This window comes from Bufo bufo, chromosome 11 (genome assembly GCF_905171765.1).
Source record: "Bufo bufo chromosome 11, aBufBuf1.1, whole genome shotgun sequence".
Taxonomy (NCBI): domain Eukaryota; kingdom Metazoa; phylum Chordata; class Amphibia; order Anura; family Bufonidae; genus Bufo; species Bufo bufo.
In genome coordinates, this window is record NC_053399.1 from 87,646,720 (window position 1) to 87,672,950 (window position 26,231).

Sequence of the window (26,231 nt, forward strand, 5' to 3'; positions counted from 1 at the left end):
TTTGTATATAATGATAATTTTTCACAGTATTGATCACCGAACGCTTTGGCCCAACAGAACCTTCCTCAGCGGTGTAACCTAAATGCGGTAGCTGATCTGGGGAGGCTGGTAAAACTCAGCAAAATGGCCAGTTTTTATACTGTATATACAAGATGCTTGTATGAAGTGTTCTTAGTCCAACCCCAGCATTTCTAAGTGTCTCACTTCCACACCTCACCCCAGTCTCACCTTGCTTTCTCATCAGTTCTACACCTCCTACACTTGACTTATCAACTTACGTTAGAGCAATCAAATCAGGTTCCTCAGCTTACCTAACCACTATGGATCCTAGTACATCATGATGGAATGTGTTTAGTATAAAGTACTGTGCAATCATGACCGTAAAAGCCCTATTATCCCGGACCAGGAGGCTGTAACTTGGATCAGTACAGCACAGAGTGATAAGAAAAGGAGCTCCAGAATTGATATTTCATGGGGAGTACAAGCATTTACTAGAACAGACATGTCAGGAGTGGTAGCAGGTCTCCTTTAAAGTAGTTGTTCAATCCTGGGGACTTTTTCTTCAGACTCCCCATTGTGACACATGGTGGGAATGAGACTTACCTGATCCCTACCTCTGGATTCGACTCCTTTACTTCCCTGACTCGACCACAGATTGATGTTTGATTCAGGTCACGTGGCAGCTGCAGCCAATGACTAGCCGCAGCTGTAACCTGTCACCCATGTATCATGTTCTCCAGTGACTTCATGCATAAGTGTCTCGTCACCAATGCGGGCAGTCATTGGCTGCAGTGACCACACCACCCACTTCAAACTGAATGTTGATGCAGAGTGACCCAGGAGCTGAAGGAGCAGATAAGTATGGTTCCCACTGTGGCTCCAACCACGCTTCCTCTCCCCCGTCCCCATGTTACTATGATAAGTATGTAGTGGTGTAATGTTCTGCTCCTTGCTGCTCTGCCAACTTGTTGTACAGTTACTTGTCATCTGTACCTCATTGGAGCCCTCTATGTGATTTGAGAAGTCCCCACTTTTATTATGTAATTCACCTGGGCTACTTTAATTAGCTTACAGTACATCCATTAATTAAATGAGTACAGGTTAATTAAATCAATGGGAAAATCCTGCATCGAAGCCTGTGTAAAGCATGGACTGTGAGTAATATCCATCTATTATAATGTTTTATCAAGGCATATGATATCATTTAAGGCCTATTATGGTTCTGTTTGGCTTCGTTATGTCTCTGATCCCTTTTTAGTGATGCGCGTGTCTGGCTTTTGTATTTCAGTTGCCCGTAGTCAGTTTAACATCTGAAAGGACGGCATCACAGTACAGTTTAGTTCACATTGAAAATTATTGATTTACTCTGCTCTTAAAAAGTCCAGATGCCTCCGAGTATTGGAAACGTTCCCACTGACTGATGTGTGATACATAGAGAACAACGTTATCCACATAACCCATCTTCTCCCTTTACGGTTCAGAAACTTTGGCCTACTCTTCGTAGACCTGCTTTAACTTAGACATATTGGTTGGTTCTTGAATATGGATTGCTTCTTTCTTGTCCAGAAATGATAGGAAGATGATTAAGCACTTGGACAACTATCAGGAACAAATGGTCCTATAAACTCTTGTTCATGATAATTGCCCCTTGTAAATGTACCACCAAACAAAAGATGAATTAATGGTGATGTTCTGCCGACTAACAATAAATCTCTATGGGGATGAACAATCCTATCAGCGATCATTCTTCCCCATATAGAGGAGATGATTGCTGTTTGTGAATGCAGCTGAATATTTGGGCAATGATTGAGAATGAATGGTCGGTTCTCAAGCATGGATTACTGTTGGGAAGAGGATCAAGGACCTCGACAATTACAGTTGCAAGAAAAAGTATGTGAACCCTTTGAAATGATATGGATTTCTGCACAAATTGGTCATAAAATGTGATCTGATCTTCATCTAAGTCACAACAATAGACAACCACAGTCTGCTTAAACTAACAACACACAAAGAATTAAATGTTACCATGTTTTTATTGAACACACCATGTAAACATTCACAGTGCAGGTGGAAAAAGTATTTGAACCCCTAGACTAATGACATCTCCAAGAGCTAATTGGAGTGAGGTGTCAGACAACTGGAGTCCAATCAATGAGATGAGATTGGAGGTGTTGGTTACAGCTGCCCTGCCCTATAAAAAACACACACCAGTTCTGGGTTTGCTTTTCACAAGAAGCATTGCCTGATATGAATGATGCCTCGCACAAAAGAGCTCTCAGAAGACCTACGATTAAGAATTGTTGACTTGCATAAAGCTGGAAAGGGTTATAAAAGTATCTCCAAAAGCCTTGCTGTTCATCAGTCCATGGTAAGACAAATTGTCTATAAATGTAAAAAGTTCAGCACTGCTGCTACTCTCCCTAGGAGTGGCCATCCTGGGAAGATGAATTGCAACAGCACAGCGCAGACTGCTCAATGAGGTGAAGAAGAATCCTAGAGTGTCAGCTAAAGACTTACAAAAGTCTCTGGCATATGCTAACATCTCTGTTAGCGAATCTACGATATGTAAAACATTAAACAAGAATGGATTTCATGGGAGGATACCACAGAAGAAGCCACTGCTGTCCAAAAAAAACATTTCTGCACGTTTACAGTTTGCACTAGAGCACCTGGATGTTCCACAGCAGTACTGGTAAAATATTCTGTGGACAGATGAAACCAAAGTTGAGTTGTTTGGAAGAAACACACAACACTATGTGTGGAGAAAAAGAGGCACAGCACACCAACATCAAAACCTCATCCCAACTGTTAAGTATGGTGGTGGGGGCATCATGATTTGGGGCTGCTTTGCTGCGTCAGGGACTGGATGGATTGCTATCATCGAAGGAAAAATGAATTCCCAAGTTTATCAAGACATTTTGCAGGAGAACTTAGGGCCATCTGTCCACGAGCTGAAGCTCAACAGAAGATGGATGTTGCAACAGGACAACGACCCAAAGCATAGAAGTAACTCAACAACAGAATGGCTTAAACAGATTAAAATACGCCTTCTGGAGTGGCCCAGTCAGAGTCCTGACCTCAACCCGATTGAGATGCTGTGACATGACCTCAAGAAAGCGATTCACACCAGACATCCCAAGAATATTGCTGAACTGAAACAGTTCTGTAAAGAGGAATAGTCAAGAATTACTCCTGACCGTTGTGCACGTCTGATCTGCAACTACAGGAAACGTTTGGTTGAAGTTATTGCTGCCAAAGGAGGTTCAACCAGTTATTAAATCCAAGGATTCACATAGTTTTTCCACCTGCACTGTGAATGTTTACATGGTGTGTTCAATAAAAACATGGTAACATTTAATTCTTTGTGTGTTATTAGTTTAAGCAGACTGTGATTGTCTATTGTTGTGACTTAGATGAAGATCAGATCACATTTTATGACCAATTTGTGCAGAAATCCATATCATTCCAAAGGATTCACATACTTTTTCTTGCAACTGTATAAGGAATGAATGGTCCTACAAATGCTTGCTCCTGATAATTGTCCCTTGTAAATGTACCACCAAAAACTGGGTGCGCTAATGGGAATGTGCTAACAAACAGTACATCTGTATGGGGACGACCGATCGTAGCAGTGATTATTCATCCCCATACAGAGGAGATTATTGTTACCTGTGAATGCAGCTGAACATTTGGAAACAAATAGTTCATTCCCAATCAAAACTCTTTTTTATCATCTCCTCTAAATGGCTCTCTCCAAAGCCAATTCTAAGGTTCTGGGACCCACAGTCCCAAACCACAGAGAAAACCAGTATCTTCAAACATAGAAGAATTAGAACAGTGGTGAATCTTCTTAGGAGTGGTTCTGCTGAATGATCCCTCAGTTAGGATATGGCCTTGCAAAAATAAAATAGTGGATTTGGATGCAAGAGATGTTAGAGGATGATCTGAACCAGTTGACCATACACAAAACTTAAACCTGTGCCCACACTCAAGTACTTTTGTGCAAAAGACTTGGTTAAAATTCCTCAAAAGGAATATGAAAAGTGGATATCCAGGTATAGGAAACATTTTGAAGCCTTTATGGCCGCTATAGGTGCTACCACTACTTACCAACCTTAAATCATGCCTGGGTTTCCACACAAAAATTCGCTAGTACTTACCAAATTATTTTAAAGCTGTGTGTTCTGTCTTCAAAACTATGGTATTCTGTACAACAGTAGTCTCCAACTGTGGATGCCCTTGTATGCTATGGGTTGTAGTTTTGTAACAGCTAGAGAGCCACAAGTTGGAGACCGATGCTTTAGAAATGGTGTACAGTATGACTTTTTTGACTATGTTACCAAACTAAAAGTGTGTACAATTGTATTTCTAGGAGTCTTTCACCCACTATTCCATTATATATGGTATAACAGCCATCACTTGTGATAATATTTAACCCCTTTGTCCTTCATCAGGCCAAAGAAATATATCTGGATGCGCAAGAATGGCGATCTGCCAGCGACAGTGATCACTGATCAAAACAGCCTTTTATTTAACAACCTCAACAAAAGTGATAGTGGCACCTACATTTGCCAGGTAGCAAACCTCCTGGGGGAATATATGGCAGAGTACAAACTGGATGTCAATGGTAAGAGTAAATCTTGTTGTATTGGCTTAACCCATGTATGTTTCTGTGTTTCCTTTTATTAGCCATCATATATGCGTCCAAGTGTTCATCCATTGTGAGCTGCATGAAGATACGTCTTGTAACGTTGTAGATGATATTGGGTTAGAAGACACTTAGCCACAGAATTTATTTTCATACTTCTACCATCAAGATCCCTTAGATGTTGATATCACTGGTGATGTCACATCAGATGACCACAGTGGCCACCACGGTTGTGTGACATGACATCACTATGGACCACATTGACCAGGACTGTCATGTTTCAACAGTGGGGAAGCAATTTGAACTATATAGCATATATCATTTTTAAGCTATATTACTTGGTTTTGATGGAGGTCACCAATTTTAGTGGAGGTCACCAATTCTCAAAGCAAAACCATTTCAAAAGGTACTTAAAATATGGACACCTAATCTTTAAAAAATATTAGTACAGGGCAACATTATTAAATTCACATTTGTTTTTATAGCCAGGGAGCTAGATGAGATCAGGTCTGGTTGTGACCTTCTGGTATAGTTGGGAGATGGTCCCAAAAGCAGATAATTTATGTTATATCCGCACTAGGTTCTCATGAACAACCTACTTTGAATTTGAGCAGACCTCTGATAGACCTGAAGGTGTTTTAACTCCAACGACCTTCTTAGAAGATTTGTTTGGTCATTATACGCACTCATGGTGTTCTCAATTTTTGGCTTTTCTGAGCTATGGAGATAAGATGGCAAACTACAGTCATTTTTTTAAGTTCGGGAATCCAATTTTTCAAGGTTCCAGCCCCAGAACCATTGATTTTGTTTAAAGAAACAAATACATTTTTTATTTTTTTTAGGTTCGGTTTCACCAATATATAGTTCAATATGATAATGATCATTGGCTGAACCGGATTTCTGCAGGGTTGGCCGGATTTCTGCAGGGTTGGCCAACTATCTAATGTGTATGCGACCACCTCACTCTTTTCCTGCAGCAGATGTCTGTATCGAGCATATTTAATTTCAGAATACTTGTGCCTTGTTTCTAAAAGAGATAACCAGCTGCCTAGGAACATGGCACTGGCTTGTTTGGTTTCTACAGTATGTCTACTTTTAGGCAGTGAAATATCTACCTTTCTTTGGCCACTTTTGTACCACCAGTCAGGTCTCCTAAAGTAGTAAAGTCATGTGATACCACACAGAGGGTTTTTTAAGGCCCTGTTCACACTTCCACTGGAGCCTGACACTTCCTAAGGTAACCTGTGCTATTGTTCCCATCAAAATGACGGACACCTCCATTAGAAGTCAGTGGGGTCTATCAGGCACCACTGGTATCCTTCATGACTTATTTGGCACGTTATTATTTTCATTTTTCTGCTCCTATGACCCAAAAGAAAAACAAAAGACTGAATAAAGCCTAGGTTGTATGGTGTAATAATGTAAATTTTTTCTAGTACACATCTTCGTTGTTGCCCGATCAATCAGGCATTTCCGACCTTAGTTCTGAGGGTTTTTTAAAGTGCTAGTACAGTATTTCCCAGCCAATGTTATTGATTAGGTGTTCTGTGGAAGACAGAAACAGTAAAAACTATCATCTGTACAGAAGGATAAAGTAGGATAAAGTAGTAGGATAAAGTAGTTGTAGTCCTTCAGAAGAAAAAGCATCTTCCTTAGTAAACAGGTTAGGAATTATTGCCTTAAGATCTACCATAGTTGGAATGACAGTTTTGATGTTTCTTCAATGCCTCACCAGTTGTCTCTAGTCACTCAAACGCTCCTGATTAGAATCAATGATCATCTGTCTAACCTTTCATTTCTACTCATATTCAACATGAAAAGAGTCTTTTCACTCACAGCTGAAAAGACTTCAAATCTTCCTTAGCACTCAGACAAAATAAAGGCTAAACCTCTGCCATTCTCTCTGGCACCAACAAGGGGGAGAAAAATTAAAATAATAATACAACAGGACAGGATAAAATCCGTGTAGCGACAGATCCCAGACAATCACTTAATCCCCGATGCTTTCTGCTTCAGAGTCTTATCACAGGTACAAGGTCGGACCTTCTCGGTTAGGCAATGCTCTATTCCCAGTCTGTCCTTTATCTCCTGGCCGGCTTCCGCTTTCTAGTTATCTCTTCCTCCTCCTCTCGGCGTCCTTCTTCTCGTTACTGATTTTCATCAACTTTCTTCCATTGTCTCAGGAAAAAAAAAGAGAAATATTCAATACCCAAAAAACAAGGTCCTAGTTAGCGGGCCGAACCCTCAAGAAACAGACGTTCAGCTCCACGCTCCCCTCCTTCACAATTCCCGATTGACAACCAAATCCAAAAAATCAGCATTTTGTAAAGTACATTTTCAGTCATTTGTATCCTGCTCTAGGATGAAGCCAGTTCTAATTTCTCCTGATCCGTTTAATTCTAATGTTGCCTGGTAATTATCATTCTTTCTCATTATCTTCTTTTTAAACTAATTATACTGCCATCGTTAGCCAAACAAAGCATCAAAAGATAGGGAGTCTGAATGAGCAATCTCCCTGAATATTCATAAGTTTACAAACAGCCTTATCATACGAGGTTACATAAAGATCAGGAAGAAATATTTCTGCAAAGTGTTGTAGCTCTGATGGAGACATTAAACACCAGCTTATTAAATAATTATTTAATTGCACGTGTTAATTAGTAGTGAATATGTCAAGCTTGGATTCAATATTTGACTCCAGGAATAGATGCTGTTTATCATATTAATCTGTTCAATAATTGGATGTTGCTATACACACACGATTAAGAATTTCAGAGACTTCTCCATGGCCATGGTGGATGTGGAGAAAATATCTTGCACTAAAACCAGTTTCATAGTTAATACAGTTGAAAAAAGACAAACGTCCATCAAGTTCAACCAAGGGATAGGTGGGGACGCGAATCCCAGAAGGAAGTGAGACTCAGATTTCTACACATTTCCATAAGCATTAATGTTTTTTACTTTTAAGAATTCATCTAAACCCTTTTTAAAACTGTCCACTGTTCCTGCTGTGACCACGTCCTGAGGAGTCTATTTCACAGATTCACAGTTCTTACAGTAAAGAAGCTTTGACGCTTCCGGAGACTGAACTTTTTCTTCTCCAGTCGGAGGCAGTGCCCCCATTTTACATGGAAAATTTTATCACCGTATTTATAGTATGGCCTATTTATATATTTGTACAGGTTAATCATGTCCCCCCTTAGACGTCTCTTCTCAAGACTAAATAAATTCAATTCTTTTAATCTTTCTTCAAAACTAAGACCCTCCAGGCCCCTTATCATTTTAGTCGCTCTCCTCTGTACTTTTTCCAGCTGCAGTGCGTCCTTTCTATGGACTGGTGCCCAGAACTGGACTGCATATTCCAGATGAGGCCGCACCAACGCTTTGTAAAGCGGTAATATTACATCCCTGCCCCGCAAGTCCATGCCTTGTTTAATGCATGTCAATATCCTGGTGGCCTTAGAAGCAGCTGATTGACATTGTATGCTGTAATTTAATCTACCATCCACAAGGACACCCAAATCCTTCTCTATAAGTGACTCTCCCAGTGTTACATCACCTAGGACATATGAAGCACAGAGATTATTACTACCAAGATGCATAACTTTACATTTGTCCACATTGAACCTCATTTGCCAAGTTGATGCCCAATCACTCAGTGTTCAAATCAGCTTGTAGTATATGGACATCATCCTTAGGCCTCGTTCACACTTCAGTGTTTGATCAGTGATTTCCATCAGTCATTTGTGAGCCAAAACCAGGTGCTGCTCTAAACACAGAACAGGAGCAGATCTTTCCCTTCTACCTCATGTCTGTGGAGGCTCCACTTCTGGTTTTGGCTCACAAATCACTGATGAAAATCACTGACCAAACACTGAAGTGTGAACAAGGCCTTAGACTGTACAGTTCTACATAGCTTGGTGTCATCTGCAAAAATAGAAATGGTGCTATTAATCCCATCCTCGATATCACTAATAAATAAATTAAATAATAGAGGGCCCAGCACTGAACATTGGGGTACAACACTTATAACCTGGGCCTATTCTGAATAGGAATCATTGACCACAACTCTCTGGACATGGTCCTTCATCCAGTTTTTAATCCAATTACAAACTATACTTTCCAGGCCTATAGACCTTATTTTACCTATTAAACATCCTATGAGGGACAGTATCAAAAGCCTTTGCAAAATCCAGAAACACTACATCCACAGCCGCCCCTCTGTCCAAGCTACTACTCACCTCCTCATAAAAACAAATCAGGTTAGTCTGACAACTTCTGTCCTTGGTAAACCCATGCTGGTTATCAATTATAATATTAATTACAGTCACATACTCCTGCATACAGTCCCTTAAGAGTCCTTCAAACATTTTTCCCACAACAGAAGTTAAACTAACTGGTCTATAATTACCTGTGAAGGACCTTGATCCTTTTTTGAATATGGGAACCACGTTTGCCTTGCGCCAATCATTTGAAGCACACAGTACCAACCCAAAAAATACTTCTAAGGTGGCCATACGAATCAGCCTGACATTGGATGACTGGCCACCTATCTAATGTGGGTGTAGATGTTCAGCCAGTGTTTGTCTAGTACAAGGTACAGTACAGACTCAAAAATGACTTTTAAGATGGTGACATATATCAGACTGACATTGGCTGACTGGCCAACCATCTAAGGTGGGAGTATATGTTCACCCAGTGTTTGTCTAGTACAAGGTACCAACTAAAAAATTACTTTTAAAGTGGACATATATTAGACTGACATTGGTCAATCAGCCAACCATCTAACATGGTGGTAGATGGTTGGCAAATGTTTGTTTGGCTGGTGTCATGGAAAAAAGGATAGAGCATGCTGAATAGCAGTGAGCCACCACTCATTGCCACTTACACATTAGTTACTTGTTCTCGGCAGGTTTGACCGACACTCTAATGTGTTTGGGGAGCTCCCAGGATCAGGAGAAATTATTATTTTTGCCCAATCCTTTTGCTCTCTCGGGAGATAGATTGCCACCAAAAGTGTCTGGCGTCGGCTTTCTCCACTCTCCCCATTGAATATACATACACATTCAGCTGAGACGAGCGTGTATGTGGGATGGAGTTGGGGGTGATAGCTTTAGGACGAACAGACAGATATTGAGTGTGTATGCACAGCCTTATTCTTATTTCTCCATTGATAATGGATTGGCTGAGGGGGCATGTGTATGAGACGTTCAGGTGGAACAGCTGTCGGCTGAATGGCTATTGAAGTGTATGGTCACCTTTAGGGCCAAAACAGCATTGTAGATTATTAACAAATGTCCAAAGGTTGGTCAAACACATAGGGCAGAAGTGGGATAGATGATGATATTGCCCACAACCTCCAGTTATTTAAATGATGAGAGAGGGGAAGATGTTGTTGTCAGACACCTGGCAGAGCAAAGAATCATGTACTTTGTGTTGAAAGCGAAGATGCCCATCAAGGGGCCTCTGGTGGAACTTTTGGGGCTTGAACAAGAAATGTTGCCTTTGTTGAACAAGCTCTGCAATTTCTTAAAATTAAGGGCATGTGAGGTAAATTCATTCTCATGGAAGCGTTTTTTATTTTTTATTATTCAATTAAAGGTCTGTACTATCTTGACAACAGCCTTTTAGAATCCTCAAGTTTGTGTGGATTTCCGTAAGAACTTCCCGAACCGAACAGTAGGCTATTTGACTTGTTGCTCCTTGGGTGTCTGAAATAGGAAATTTAGTTTGTGAGTCCCACTGAGGGCAGGAACTGAATAAATAATATTACATGTGCCAAGTCACAAGGTCCCCATACACATTAGACTTTTGTTGGTTTAACCTGCCATTGTAATAATCTAATGTGTATGCTCCCCCGCATATTATGTTGGGGTAGAGAAGGAACATAGGTTTAGTTCTCCCAAGAGAGAGCCAACAGCTTTTGACAGTCTATGGGCATCTACAAGGAAAGGGGTTGTCCTGAAGCTAGCCCGGACATAACTTCCAACAGTAGCACACTGGGAACCATTAGCTGTATAGCAAATGGAGATAAGTTGGTGAGTGACCGTATAAACAATATTAAACAAAATTACAGAACAAAAAAATTGCAACCATTATGAGAAAATAATAAGATTCTCTGAGTTTTGCAACATATCACAAATGTTCGAATAATTGTGTTTTTTTGTGGAAAAAATAAAACAGGGACATGAATTTCTTCCGCACAAGATCTAGCACAACAGTCTGCTCACCGCAGCTCGTTCACATATCGTCGTTTGTTTATCAATGCTCGTAAAGATAAATCCATTTTTACATCTAAAGCGGTTCGAGCTGTGGAAATTTATACCTTTTAATACTTTTTAGAGAGCTTCTGAACGCCTGTAGGAAATAGCACCTTGAAAAAAAGGACCTAAATCTGAAATATGATCCAAGTTCTCTGATAGGACGACTAATAGATACACGTGTCCAGGGTGCAAACTTATTACGTATTAAAAATGGGGGGCTTTTGGTTGACTTTTGACCTCTTCTATGAATTATGACTAACGGAAAGGCTCCCACTGAGACGTGTAATGAGCATGACATTAGGAAATTCCAGCTACAGACTTGAAGATCGGAAGAGAAGGTGACACAAGGAGCCTCTTCATTCTGGCAAATAAGCAGAAGTCCTAGCCGAAAATCTCCCTTAATGGAAGAACATCTCAGCCCCTTCATTCTAGCAGTGGTGGGTTTACAGGGCATAGACCTGCACCAATGATATATTGCCCTTAATGAGTACTTAGACCTAAAGGAGATAATTCCCCTATATCTGCAGTAAGTTTGAAAAGCATATGGACCTTCTTTCTGTTGGTTTGCCCATTTCTGTCTACACATACATCTATAGGGGGTCATGTACGATGTTGAAATATGCCTATATTAGGCGTATTTCAGGCACAGATTGCGGCACAACGGTTAGTTGTGCCTCAGTCTGCGAATTCTCCCCGCTCACGCCAGGTCTTAAAAGTGGGTGAGGAAGGGGATGGGCCTCATTTACCACTTTCTACACCTGTTTTAGGCGTGGAAAAGCTCTGCATGTAAGATGGCTAGGAACCTGTCTTACATTTAGAATTGACGGAGGATCCGCTGATGTTATGGAGAGGCCGGCGCCCCTTCATAACTTTGGCAGAGCCACTGCCAGCTTAGGGGTTTATCAAGACTGGCATCTAAAACGCCAGTTTTAATGTGTCCCATAGTCTCCAAAGGTGGCCATATACATTAGATAAATTACGGCTGAGCGCCACCAATTTAAGAGGCAACGGCCAACCATCTAATGTATATGGTGGCGTCCCAGCACTTCCCTAGTGGCAGATGGGAAAAAGGAGGGTTGAACAGATAAGCCACCACCAGAGGTTTCTAGCATTAGCTTATTCCACTCTCTTTTTGAGAATTCAACACATGAACGCTTGGCTGATCTGAGCATACATTTGTGTGAGGGGTGGAAAGGAACAGCTGTCAACCAACTATGCGTTTGGCCAACAGCTATTTGATGTGTATGGATAGCTTAAGACCATGATTAACAGTAGAATCAACTGTTCTGACAATCTGATCGAGTTCTGACCTGGCACAATCACTTTTCAAAGACATTAACCAAAATTCTGCTGTCCTAGTCATCTGTTAGTTTTGTTAGTGTGGCACGAAAACATCCACACCTATGCTCATGGAATTGAAGTATGATCGTCTTCTGCAAGAAATCTATCTCTTTCTCCATGCACCACTTAAAACTCATGAGCACTGGTTTGTTGGCTTTCAGAATTTATGGACTTATTGGATGCTGAGTTGGGAAAAAAACTTTGTGTGCATTATGCATAGGAAAGCTCTGTCTTAAAAAGAGCCCTCTGGAGATAACATGTTTACTTTGGTAGAACTTCAGTAGACTCAAGGCAGTCGTACACGAGCAGATGTATCCCAGTAATGTTACATGTGCTATCAGAATACCATAAGATGATATTGCAATATGTTAAAAATACAAAAATACCCTTGTGTGAGATTGACTCAAAACTCCAGTTTCCATATCTGGTCAAAAAATAAACTGTGTGTGACAAAATGTTGTTTACCAGCCCAGGAACTGCAAGTTGCTCTTACTGTAAACGAGGAACATAGCTTTCCAGTTAGATTGATATGGTTCTTTAAAGGGATTGTCCCTTGAAAATATTTTAAAAAAATTCAAACCAACACCTGGATCTTCATACTTCTGTAATTGCTGTAATTAAAAAATTTGTAGAGCCAGTGAGGCATTCAACAAAATCTATCTGTATAGTGTCACCTGTTGTGTTCTCTTCCTTATTTCTCTGTCCACCTCCGTGACATTGCTGAGGTGGACGCACATGATAAGTTCCATCCTTCAGCTGCCACCAGCCAGATCTATTGTTTGAAGCTGTGACAGATGCAGAGAGAGAGAGCTGCAGCGGAAAGTTCACTCCCTCTAGTTGTGATAGGTAGAGAGCTGTAGCGGAATGGATACATGTCCTGAGAAAGACATGCCCCCCGAGCTGCCAGTCTGGGGAAAATGTAGCAGAGCAAGAGGAGCAATGAATGCAGAGATCTCTGGATCCACGTGAGGTACAGGGTTGGTTCTAGCTTTGTTAGAAAAATATTGTCATGTACTATATGATGTCTGATTTTCATATTTGTACATTAATCTGGGGTTAATCCTTTAAGGGGTGTCCGAAAGTGAATGTCAATCCAAACAATGAGAAGCTCACATAGTTTATGAGTATGGCTCTAGTCTTTACCGTAATGCAATATCTTCTAGAAGGTGCTATATAGAGATACTGTTATAAAGATAATATAGCAAATCAGAGCTTTAAAGATTACCGTAATTAAAAGAAGGAATTTAGTGATCAGTAAAACAAACTATAAAGACCATAGACATTGTGGTTAATGTGGCTTGTAATTGGGCAATATAACAGATTATTTCTAATTAGGTTCCATTTTTCATTCCTCTTCTTGTACTGGGTCTGAGATGTCATGAACTAACTCCATCTTTAATCAAACACATGTGTACACGCCACTGAATTTCCAGCTCAAATCTCCAGCCAATATAATGTGTATCGTTGCTTTCCTGTTGTGTTTTTGGCTTGATAAAGGAACCCATTTGGGTTATCAAACCAAAGCAAAAAATCCCATTAGATCAGACCCAGGCTCCTCCGTCCTATCTCCCTGATTCTTCTAATTACAAACAGCGCAACCATCATCATACGGACCTAATCAATTTCCTCCGGCTCGGTTTCCCGTTTCGCTGCTAATCAAGAGAATAAAACCTCTTTTCTTTGAATACGTTTGTGTATTAAACAGCAAGAAGTTGGCATCGATTAATAGCACTTCCCTGCGAGGGCTTTCAGAATTTAATTTGTCCAACAATTGTTTAATTTAAAGAGTTATTTCTGCCCCCTCCAGAAAATCAATGCCAGAAATGTAAGGGAGGGCACCATAGGAAAATGGCTTTTTAATGGGAAAGGATTGTGGTAGTTATTATGTTAGAATTTATAGCGACTTCGGTTTAACCCTCTGCAGTTAGACAAGTATTGACAGAGGAGATGATTCCTAGGGCAGCCATACTGTATGTTTATATTTAAGAAAGACCCTAAGTTTTTGAATGAGGTCTAACACTACATCTATACAAGGAGTGATATGATATTTGAGGTTAAGGATCTTTCCACGGAGATGAGTTGCATTACTGGACACAAGAACGGCTTTGCTAGAAAATTAACTCAACACGAACCACCAGAGAACAATGACATCTGGGTAACATAGTAACATAGTACATAAGGCCGAAAAAAGACATCTGTCCACCCAGTTCGGCCTGTTATCCTGCAAGTTGATCCAGAGGAAGGCAAAAAACCCCTGTGAGGTAGAAGCCAATTTTCCTCACTTTAGGGGATTAAAAATTCCTTCCCGACTCCAATCAGGCAATCAGAATAACTCCCTGGATCAACGACCCCTCTCTAGTAGCTATAGCCTGTAATATTATTACACTCCAGAAATACATCCAGGCCCCTCTTGAATTCCTTTATTGTACTCACCATCACCACCTCCTCAGGCAGAGAGCTCCATAGTCTCACTGCTCTTACCGTAAAGAATCCTCTTCTATGTTTATGTACAAACCTTCTTTCCTCCAGACGCAGAGGATGTCCCCTCGTCACAGTCACAGTCCTGGGGATAAATAGATGGTGGGATAGATCTCTGTACTGCCCCCTGATATATTTATACATAGTTATTAGATCTCCCCTCAGTCGTCTTTTTTCTAACGTGAATAACCCTAATTTTGATAATCTTTCAGGATACTGTAGTTGCCCCATTCCAGTTATTACTTTAGTTGCCCTCCTCTGGACCCTCTCCAGCTCTGCTATGTCTGCCTTGTTCACTGGAGCCCAGAACTGTACACAGTACTCCATGTGTGGTCTGACTAGCGATTTGTAAAGTAGTAGGAATATGTTCTCATCACGGGCATCTATGCCCCTTCTGATGCAACCCATTATCTTATTGGCCTTGGCAGCAGCTGCCTGACACTGGTTTTTGCAGCTTAGTTTGCTGTTTATTAAAATTCCTAGATCCTTTTCCATGTCAGTATTACCGAGTGTTTTACCATTTAGTATGTACAGGTGACTTGCATTATTTCTTCCCATGTGCATAACTTTACATTTGTCAGTGTTAAACCTCATCTGCCACGTATCTGCCCAAGCTTCCAATCTATCCAGATCCCTCTGTAGTAGTATACTGTCCTCAGTAGTATATATACAGTATACTGTCCTCTTCAGTGTTAATTACTTTACACAGTTTAGTGTCATCTGCGAAAATTGATATTTTACTATGCAAGCCTTCTACAAGATCATTAATAAATATATTGAAGAGAATAGGGCCCAATACTGACCCCTGAGGTACTCCCCTAGTGACAGTGACCCAATCTGAGTGTGTACCGTTAATAACCACCCTCTGTTTTCTATCACTCAGCCAGTTACTTACCCACTTACAGACGTTTTCTCCCAGTCCGAGCATTCTCATTTTATATACTAACCTTTTATTTGGTACCCAACCCATTCTAGACTAATTATGCAAAGGACACTTTGATACTCGTAAGGCCTCAGGATGAAGGCAATAAAGCTCCCTAAGGCTCAATTCACACCTGAGCGTTTTACAGCGCGTTCCTACGCGCTGTAAAACGCTCAACAAGGAGAAACCAATGCTTCCCTATGGGAATGGTTCTCACCTGGGCGTTTTACAGCGCGTACGATCGCGCTGTAAAACGCCCGACGCTCACACAAGTTCGGTAGCGTTTTTTTGGGCGCTTGTCGCGCGTTCCCGTACATAGACTTTCGGGAACGCGCGACACTGTGTGCACACTTGTCTCTGTATGCGCGCTTGTAAACGCCCGTACAATCGCGCATACAGAGCGCTCGTTTCAGAACGCTCAGGTGTGAACTGAGCCTAAGAGCACAGTGCCAGACTATTACGGGACTATAACACTAGTCATATGAGCTTGGATCCAAGGATCCCAAATTTGCAGGAAGAGATCCAAGACCCCAGTAGCCATATAAGTCAACTTATAGAACAGCAAGTCTGTATTTATCAAATGTACCCACTGAAGAACAGATGGACTCTTCGTGGCTTCCAATTAAAGACAATGACCTTCCTTGCAAAAAAAAAAAAAAACATTAGGAGACTCATATTTGGAAGGAAGTAGATCCCAACAAGCTACCCATAGGAGAGCACACATCAGGGAATCCATACTTTGAGTTTAGAAAGCTATGAATATCCCAACAATATCCCTATATAACAGGACATTTTTCTTTGAATCTAAACTTAATGCCCTTTATAGCTGATATGAGGGCCCCGAGAATAACTTTCTCTGGTGTGCCCAAGGAAACCCAATCAGACACTGTCCATGAGCAAGACACCTTGCCATAGAGTACCAAATATATCTACATTCTTCCTAAAAAAATATTGCATAGTTATCTAGCTAACATTTCTTAACATGGTACTGTCCAATTTCTTGGTCCAAAAACTAGGTCCTTTGAGAAATTATGGAGTACATCTGTTGATTCAAAGTTGTAGAAATTTCAATGCATCTTGCAGTGAAAAAATCCTAAACCTTATGTGTTGCCATTGGTGTCTAGAGGTTGTCCGTGGACAAGACACCATTTTTAAACATCTCCTCACCAATGAGATCATCCAAGAACTAGGTCTTGTAACTCATGCGTCTGAGTACTGAGATGTCTACAAGCAAGAAACCTTCTTGTGAAGGACCAACTATATACAAGATGTAGCAGGGTTATCACACGCTCTTAACTCAAATTTCTTAACTCATCGTGTTATCTTGAAACAAAAGCCATTGAAAACCAATTGTTTTCTTAACGCATTTAGTTTAGATAACACGTCTCAGAAAGCATGTGTGTTAACTCTACTACATCCGTATATACCCTTCAGATAAAATGAGAGCACAGTTATCCCGCTATAGTGAGGGTATCACAATGTAGTCTGTTATCTGAATCCAGTCATTGGCATTCCCAAGGCAACACGCTTGGCATATTATTGTGTAGCAAATAACTTACCAAACCTATTTGCTAAGTGAAATAGCTGAGGAACCCCTTTTCCTCTTGAGGAATGGTTGACTTGATGACTGCTAACTGTATTTCAGATAGGCACGCTGCTGTTTTTTCATGAACACTGAACCGCTGTTCCTCTTCCGCTTCTCCTCGCGGCAGTTTAACAATGGCCCATATTTACTCAGCAATTCCGTAAACTTCGCAGTTTACATATAAAATGTTCATGAGTCTTATCAGCTTTCCTGGCTTCCTGCAGAGCACAAATACATGGATTACGTGGGCGGGAAATATATTTCCTTCTATTTATAACCGCCAACCTGAAAAACTGTGAATTCCTAATGTAATTGAACATGCTTATTCAGAAACCGTTGATTTCCCATTCATGAATATGCGGAAGACCTGCATTGTTAACTCCTTTGACGCTAAAGGGACTTACCGATGGCAACGGCATTGTCAGGCTTCCTTCTTGTTTATCCACGACAGGGAGAAGGGCAGATCAAAAAGGGAGTAGAATATAAAATGAAACGAGCCGTGCTGTATATCTACTTGGCACAGCCTTTGAAGCTTTTGTCAAGGTCTAGAACAAAGACCTAGAAAACAGCTCTGCCGCTGCCATCGCCATAGCAACCTCTACTCGGAGGAGAACAAGAGGTCGGCCATTTTGTTTGAGTGGTTCAAGGGATCCCAATTTGTTTGACAATGGATGATTTATAGTCTAAGATTTTATTTTTTTTGTTTGGCTCTTTTCTTCTTTTACCGCCATGCACGGCTATCGGCGGGAATGTATTATTATAATATATTATAATAATCATCATCACTATAAAATGTCTGTTTACACAGATATGATTTGCTATGTCTGTCTGATTATTTTATAGTACATTTCCCATTGTTTGTCACGTCAATGCATGAGAATAAGAGTTGTCGGAGGTCAACGTTGCTTCACTAATGGCTGCAACCTATGTATTTGCCCGTTGCTTGTGATTTTATCGTCTCTCGTTTTTCCCTCCCTATGCTTCCTCCATTTTGTCACCTCCATTATCCTGCCTGCTGTCTGGCGTCAACCACACTGACCTCCCATTCCACCTGCAGAATCTCAGATATTTTATCAAGGTATCCATTACTTCTTAGGTGCCCTCTCTTCACTCTTAGCTTATGCATGAATTCTGAATGTTCTCTTCTATAGCCAAAGTAGTATTTTGCGAATTTCTAAAGTAAGCTTCATTTGTATTACGCCTCTCTTAGGCCTAGTTCACACGAACGTATGGCTTTTATAGTTTTTTGCAGTCCGTTTTTCACGGATCCGTTGTTCCGTTTTTCCGTATGGCATATACAGTATACAGTAATTACATAGAAAAAATTGGGCTGGGCATAACATCTTCAATAGATGGTTCAGAAAAAACGGAACGGATACGGAAGACATACGGATGCATTTCCGTATGTGTTCCGTTTTTTTGGCGGACCCATTGACTTTAATGGAGCCACGGAACGTGATTTGCGGCCAAATATAGGACATGTTCTATCTTTCAATGGAACGGAAAAACGGAAATACGGAAACGGAATGCATACGGAACACATTCCGTTTTTTTTGCGGAACCATTGAAATGAATGGTTCCGTATACGGAACACAAAAAAATGGCCCGTACACCCGCAGAAAAAACGTTCGTGTGAACTAGGCCTTAAAAGGCATTTCCAGCATTTTTCAGTTTCTAAATTTCCACCACAGCCTGCAATACATTGTGGCACACCCATCTGCTTCCTGCTGGTCAGTTCCAGTTTCCAGACTCTTCACCAGACGTCTGGTCCCCACATCACATGTAAGCTTCCTACATGGACATGATCACCTGTGTTGCTGCTGCCAATGATTGTCTTCCGCGGTAACCTGTCCCCAAGTGGCACATAACTGCTGGGTAGACATGAGTGAATCGCTCAAAATTCAGTTCTATTCAGTTGAATTGGTTGGATTCGATTGGGGTCAGAATCAATTCTACCCAAATCAAAGGTGCCTGAAAATTTGTGTATGGAATTCTAAAGTCTTCTTTGGCTTATATTTTCTTCTCTCTAGTCTCTCAATTTTTTCTCTCTAGCATCTCACAAAATTCAGCTGAATTCAATCACTGAAAATTCAGATCCAGACGCAACTCAAATTTTTACAAAATTAGGGTTGAATTGGATTAGTTCACTTGAGTGACATGTTGCTTGGAGACACGTCACCCCTGAGACCAGAAATTGGCTACAGCTGTACATGTGAACCTGTCCATCCATAAAGATTACATGTGGGGACTGGAAGTCAATGGAATACAGCCTGGAAGCCAGAGTTGGATGGTGGAGAGCAGGAAAGGATAGATCTCTTGACAGGTCCCACAATCTTGGGCAACCCCCATTTGCTTCACTTGCATTACTCCACTTTTTGGGCGACTCTAGTTAACCTTATTATCCCACTCTCAATCTTTGATAAAATCATAGCAGTACAGTAAGCTTAGATATGAGGAACTGTTCAAGGGAACTTTTCACATGGATAATGCAGTCCAATTGGAAGGGAATTTATTACAGACCAGGAAGGGCTGAGCAGATTGATATAGTTTTTTGAAAAAAGTTTCAGTAGAACTTGTCCTTTATTGATCTAAAACCTCTGCACATTCTGGGTGTAGGATCCCAGGGGCCGGTCCTACTCGGCTACTTGTCACAGGGTTGGACTGCCCATTGGACTCCTAAACCCAGGATGAGCAGAGATTAGACCAAAACATGAGGTTATGCTAAATAACAGGTGGTCAACAGTAATTAGATTTTTTTAAATAGATTTTAACCTCATTGTTATCCATATGTTATATGTAGCACAGGGACAAATTAAGTAGAAATTAAGTATGGGGTGGATAGAGGTGGGCAGAATTATTTTGGGTGAAGTTAGGCATTTATAGCTACCCTAAAAATGGGGTTCAACAACCTGACCAGTTTAGGTCCCACCCAGTATACTAAAATCACTGTCCGACCAATCTTAATTACAAATTTGTGTTATTTTTGTAAGTGACTATTCAGCTACCCCAGAAAATAAGTATAGTCTTCAGGAAAAATTATCAATTACTTCTGCCATTTCTTTATATCAATCGGCGGGTAATTACAGGCAGACTGGTTGCTATGGAAATGCTTTCTGACAATGTATAAAAGACTGTAGACTTTAAACTATGTATGCCTAGTAACCATTCAGTGATCTGACAACCATGCCATGCTTTTCTTACCATAAGGGTCCATTCACACATCCGTAGTGTATTGCGTATCCGCAAACACCCGGCCGGCACCCCCATAGAACTGCCTATTCTTGTCCACAAATGCAGACAAGAATAGGACATGTTCAATTTGTTTCCGGAGCCGCGGACCGAAAGTTATGGGCCATGCTCCGGAAATGCAGATGCGGACAGCACACTGTGTGCTGTCCGCATCCATTCCTGCCCCATAAAGAATGAATGGGTCCGCACCCGTTCCGGATAATTGCGGAACGGGTGCGGACACATTCTACGGACGTGTGCATGGACCCTAATAGTGAGCCATACTAGTCCCATCCTGCATTAGTAATCAGATTTCCCTGAATATAAATTTAGGTAACAAGATTATTACAATTTAAAGAAAGATTATGTGCAAAACTTATACACTGTGATTAAAAATATTCTTGTGTCAGGAACCACATCCTCGGACCCTGCACAGAGTGCTTCTTTCATTTAGAGCTTCTTAAACATTTTCTAATAGGCTACATTCCTTTTCTGGGGAGTGGAGTCACCCACGAACCCCCAAAAGTTACTTACTTTGTTCCGGCTGGAAGAAAGATCCAAGTGGGGATCTTCTTATAGATTACTCTAGAATTAAGGTCTCAAGCAGTAAGTGTCATGACTAGAGATGAGCGAAATTCTTAAAATTAACTTCAGTCCAATTTGGCTGAAATAACCGCCCAGTTTAATTTGGGTCAAATTTATTAAAGTTCTCTGAGTGCCTGGAAAAGTCTCTTTCTACCCTGCCTCTCTCTATTTCTCTCTCTCCCTGTCAAATTCGGGACACAAAATTCAGGTTTGGTAGACTCGGAAAGTTTAGAAAAATTTGGGTCGAATTTCCATATTATGGAATTAATTCATCTCTAGTTACGACCCACCCAAGAACTAGTACCAGGTTCTTGAGGTGCCATAACAAGACACTGAAGGACACCTCAGCTTACTACTGCATTGACACACCTCTCTTTTACGTTGCATGAATCCCCTATTGTTTCCGCTGTGCTGCTCCTTCTACAGAACTTCATTTTTTTATTATTCATTGATTTTTCTTTGCATTTCTTATATTTTCTTTTTCTGCTGACTTTATTGCTCCATTCTTTACAATATCTAAAAATGTTAACTTCTTTTGTCTCCTCCCCCTCCCAATTCTCCCCACCTTCCTCTGTTGTCCTCCTTTGTGAACCTTCTGATTATCTTCTTACCCTGCCTCCTACCAGACCCTAGCCCCGTTCCCTCCCAGTCAAGCATTGACCACGCTGTTATTGGAGGAGTGGTGGCAGTTATCGCCTTTCTGCTTTTCTGTCTGCTTATTGTCTTGGGACGCTACCTGATCAGACACAAAGGTAAGGTCTACCAAAGTGGTTTCATTGCACACTCATCACATGAGCCACATTATTATGTGTGTTATTTATTGCAAAACGTCTTAACTTACTGAATTACGTGATTTTTTTAAAGTTTTTTTTAATTAAGTGAGGGCATAGCAATACATTGTTGTGTCAAAGACTGCGGCACCCTCAGTTTTTCACTCTTTAGCAATGCCTCCATCTACCCATGGGGCAAGGTAATGCAACACAACCCTATTGACTTGACTGGATCTTTGCTACAGTTCCCTGCATGGTTTGTGGCTACAGTAGGAGGACCAATATGCTTGTGAATACTAAAGGGACCTTGCTGTCAGAATCCATGGGGTTCCAAGTGGTCAGACCTTGACCTTAGTAATGTTGTGGTATATATTAGTAATAAGTCATAACGCACTCCTTTAATTGTAGGTGTCTCCTCATATGGAGCAGAGAGACCTTTTGGGTTCCCCATTGTTATGTTACTTTAGGGTCCTTTGACACTGGCAGATTTATGTGTAACAAATTGTGAAGTGCTTTGTTTCTCTTGTTATTTTTTGTGAAAATGAAAAATCTGGCGCTAAAGCAACATTTTATTGGAAAAAATGTAATTTTTAATTTTCTCTAAATTCTGTGGAATGCTCACTACTCCCCTCCATAAATTCATTGAGGGGTTTAGTTTATTAATTGGTCGCTTTTTCTGAGTTTCCACTGTATGGGTACAACAAGGTCTCTTCAAATGCGACATGGCACCCAAAAACCATTCCAGCTAAATTTGCCCTCCAAAACCATATGGCGCTCCTTCCCTTCTGAGCCCTGCTTCGTATCCCTGCAGCAGTACAAGCACATATAGGGTGTTTCTGTAAACTGCAGAATCAGGGTAATAAATAGGTTTGTTTTGCTATTAACCCTTGTTGTGTTACAGGGAAAAAAAACATTTACAAAATGATACCAACATAAAATAGACATATGGTGAATGCTAATTACTACATATTTTTTGACATATCACTATCACATATCTTAAAAATTCTAATTAAAAAAATTGCCAATTTTCGGAATTTTTTTTTTTCTTTTAAAGGAAAGGTAAAACCTATCCACCCAAATTTACAGTACAGTGTACCATAAAAAAAAATACCAAAATTTCTTGAATAGGTAAAAGCATTTCAAAACTACAGTATTACCACCTAAAGTGACACATGTCAGATTTGCCATGTGTCTGGAAGAGTTAATTAAAAGTCAAGTGGGAGATCTTGGTAATCGGCCTATGTAAAAGGCTCCCTATTTATGATGTTGTGGGACTATTTCTTTCTATTACCACACTCTCTATCTCCCCTTCTCTACGGAGAAGATGTGAGGATGATAACGGTGATGTTGCAGTCTTGTTTATTTGTCCATTTTCAGGGACCTATCTCACCCACGAAGCCAAGGGATCAGATGATGCCCCCGACGCCGACACCGCCATAATCAACGCCGAGGGCGGACAAGGAGGGTCTGACGACAAAAAGGAATATTTCATCTAAGCTCCCAACCTTCTCCTACAAATGTGACAACGGCAGCAAGATCAACACATAGTTAACAACAAAAAAACAAAACAGCGGCAGAACACATTGAAACCAACGTTCGGAATATCTGACGTGGACGACTCTATCTCTCCCTCTACCAGGGCTACAGCAAGGCGAAGGGGGACGGGAGAGAAAGGGACAGCGATGGGAGTGATTATGCTTCTAAAAACAAACTTGTATAAAAAGTTATTACTAAAAACTCCTAAAAAAGATAAAAAATTGCTTGCTTAAATCTACATATCTTCGGTGAACGCACTATTCTAACAAATAATAATCGTGAGTTAAGATATTTTCGGTTTATATTCATGTACAAAGTTTTTTCTTTTGATTTTTTACTTTGGAATGTTGAGGGGGTCGGGAAAGTATATATAATATATTTAGTGTTTTAGTTTTTTCATTTTTTGAATATTTTTTTTTTTTTACTTTTATTTTTTGAATTTTTTTTTTCCTGGGTAACTTAAACTGGTAGGATAGATATTTTCTAGGGAGGAGCGTTATCCGTCAGGAATACATAGGGAGATATTTCTAAGATGCCACGATTAAAGCTTCCATTTTAAGACCTGCAAAATTGTATAATTTACGACTCCTTATAACCGTTGTGGAGGATGGTATGGTATGGTTTGGATGGGTGACCTTTTGGTAGCCGGTGACCATCCTTAACTCTGGCTGGGCAAATGTTAAGTGATGTTTTTTGGCACTTGACAAGTAAAGCTGTTGGAAATGGCACGAGAAGGGAGGTCCCGGAAAAATCCCAGTTTCGAGGCGGGTCATGGTCCCTAACCGAGTTGGCTTTTATGCTAATCAGGGTCTCGGTTTTGCACACAATTAATGAAAAGGCACAGTGTTATTTTCTTAGTGTCATAATGTTTTTTCATTGTTTTTGGTCTTTTGTCATTACCCCAGGTCTTAATGGAACAGCATGGTATGGTATGGAAAGCGGCAAACCAATCAGAACCCTCCATTTCGAAGAGGCGGTCATACATTTGGAGAGATCTGATTGGTGAGCGCTCAGCAGTAGAATTTCAGTTACAACCCAGTTATTGCCATTGGATTTGTGGTATTTAATCTCTCATAAAGCACCATACCTATTATATTTACCACATGAATGCGTCATCAACAGGTGATTTATAGTTTTAAAAATGTGGACTTCATTTTCACAGAGCTTACAGCGTCAGTCATTTGACAGCGTTACTGATATTAACCAATAAATCTCTGTACTATGTCATACTATGTATGTACTGGGCTTGGCATAAATTATTTTTTTTCGCTGTGTCATGTTGCATTGTCCATCATTTTTGTACCTTTTGTCATTCATGCCTTGGTGTCACATATTTTAAACATCTATTTGTATATGTGTAAATTTACTTATGTATGAGACCTGGTAGAAAATGCTCAAAATTGTTCAAAAGCGGAAATAACCAACATCATTTGAGTATCAAAGTGACTAACGTAGCAAAAGATTGATGAAGCAACTTACTTTAGTCTATTTAGTCCTAGCCTTGAGGACAACAGTTGAAGCCATAAGAGATGTTCGGCTATGTCAGTGAAGCCAAAACAAAAATGGCTCCTGTCATTGTAAATGGTTGACGGGACCTACCCGTTGGTTCTCTATTGTTGAAGGCTCGAACCCATAGGAAATGTCAGGCTAGGTCACTAAGGCCTAAACACACAAAGGCTCCTGTCCTTGTAAATGGTTGACGGGATCGTTGGTTCTCTCTTGTTGAAGCCGTGAGAGATATCAGGATAAGTCCCTGAGGCCAAAACCCACAAAGGCTCTTGTCTTCGTAAATGGTTGACAGAAGTCATTGTTTACAGGCTGGACTTCAAGTATCCATCATTGTGCCAATTTCTGGAGATTTCTAGACCCAGTTGACATAAAGGTGGACCCAACTTCTGAAGATTCATTATCCGAATCGGTATAAAAAAAATAAAAACATTTAAACTGGTCTAAAATATTTAACAAAAAATTGAGATTGCATTTCTTTTGGGAGAGGTCTATTGTTGTTGTCCTAAGAAATTATGAATGCAGACAGAACCCTAGGGCTATCAGGGGTCACCTTCAAATTGTATTCTACAACTTGAAGAGCAGTTATCGATCTTATAAAAAAATGACTAATGGGTTTAAGGCCTCATCCCTCATGCCTATGAAGAGCCATAATATGAGGCCCATACATTTTTAGGCTTACAGAGTGTTTTTTTTTTTTTCACTATATTAATCAAACAGGAAAAAATGTGATACGCTTGGCATACGGTGCCACGGGGATCACAGATGGTAGCATAAGGAGTATGAACTACAAAGACGCTCTCTGACGCTGTAAAGCCTTGTCTACATGACAGTCATGTGCATAAGGCCTCAGGGGTAGTTCATACTCTTTATTGGTAACTCACATACTATGATATTATAATGGTATTGGTTGTGCAATAAAATTGAATACAAAACTTTGTGTAAGTAGGAAGTCAACATATTTTCAATATTACAGTTTGACTGTTAATCTTAATCTATCTAGCTCATGGAGAATGATCAGAGAACATTTGATGCCTCCATCTGATAATTCTAAATTAACAAAAACCAAACATCTGCCCAGTCCTCAGTGCCAAACTAAAGGCATCTTTGAAACTTCAGAAATGATAGTACTGTAGTGTAATAGGGTTAATTTATGAAGTTAAGTAGAGTCCACATGTGCAAGGGTCACCTAGCAAACTGTCTATCTTCATTGATATGTTAATTTTTCCAGTCCCTGTCCCCCCAATTTCCATGGTATCTTGTTATGCCGCATGGTTGTAATTCAGGTGCTTCCAGATCCGTCTAGTTACTGCTATACATATATTATAATGCATATATAATACCTATTTTATATACAAAACTACAAAAG

General features: G+C 40.3%; 1 protein-coding gene across 5 annotated transcripts in view; it reads left to right on the top strand.

Moving 5' to 3' along the window:
• CADM3 (cell adhesion molecule 3) overlaps positions 1 to 25,500 on the top strand; it is a 380,571-nt gene extending 355,071 nt beyond the window's left edge. For 3 of the 5 annotated variants that reach the window (XM_040412258.1, XM_040412256.1, XM_040412257.1), the window contains exons 8-11: positions 4,455 to 4,627; positions 18,295 to 18,315; positions 21,677 to 21,802; positions 23,198 to 25,499. In XM_040412258.1, coding sequence (XP_040268192.1) covers positions 4,455 to 4,627; positions 18,295 to 18,315; positions 21,677 to 21,802; positions 23,198 to 23,316 — 439 coding nt within the window. In that variant the 3' untranslated portion in view covers positions 23,317 to 25,499. Of the gene's footprint in view, positions 1 to 4,454; positions 4,628 to 18,294; positions 18,316 to 21,676; positions 21,803 to 23,197 lie in introns of all 5 variants that reach the window. The other 2 variants (XM_040412260.1, XM_040412261.1) reach the window with 2 other exon arrangements.
• The last annotated feature ends 731 nt before the right edge of the window (positions 25,501 to 26,231 follow it).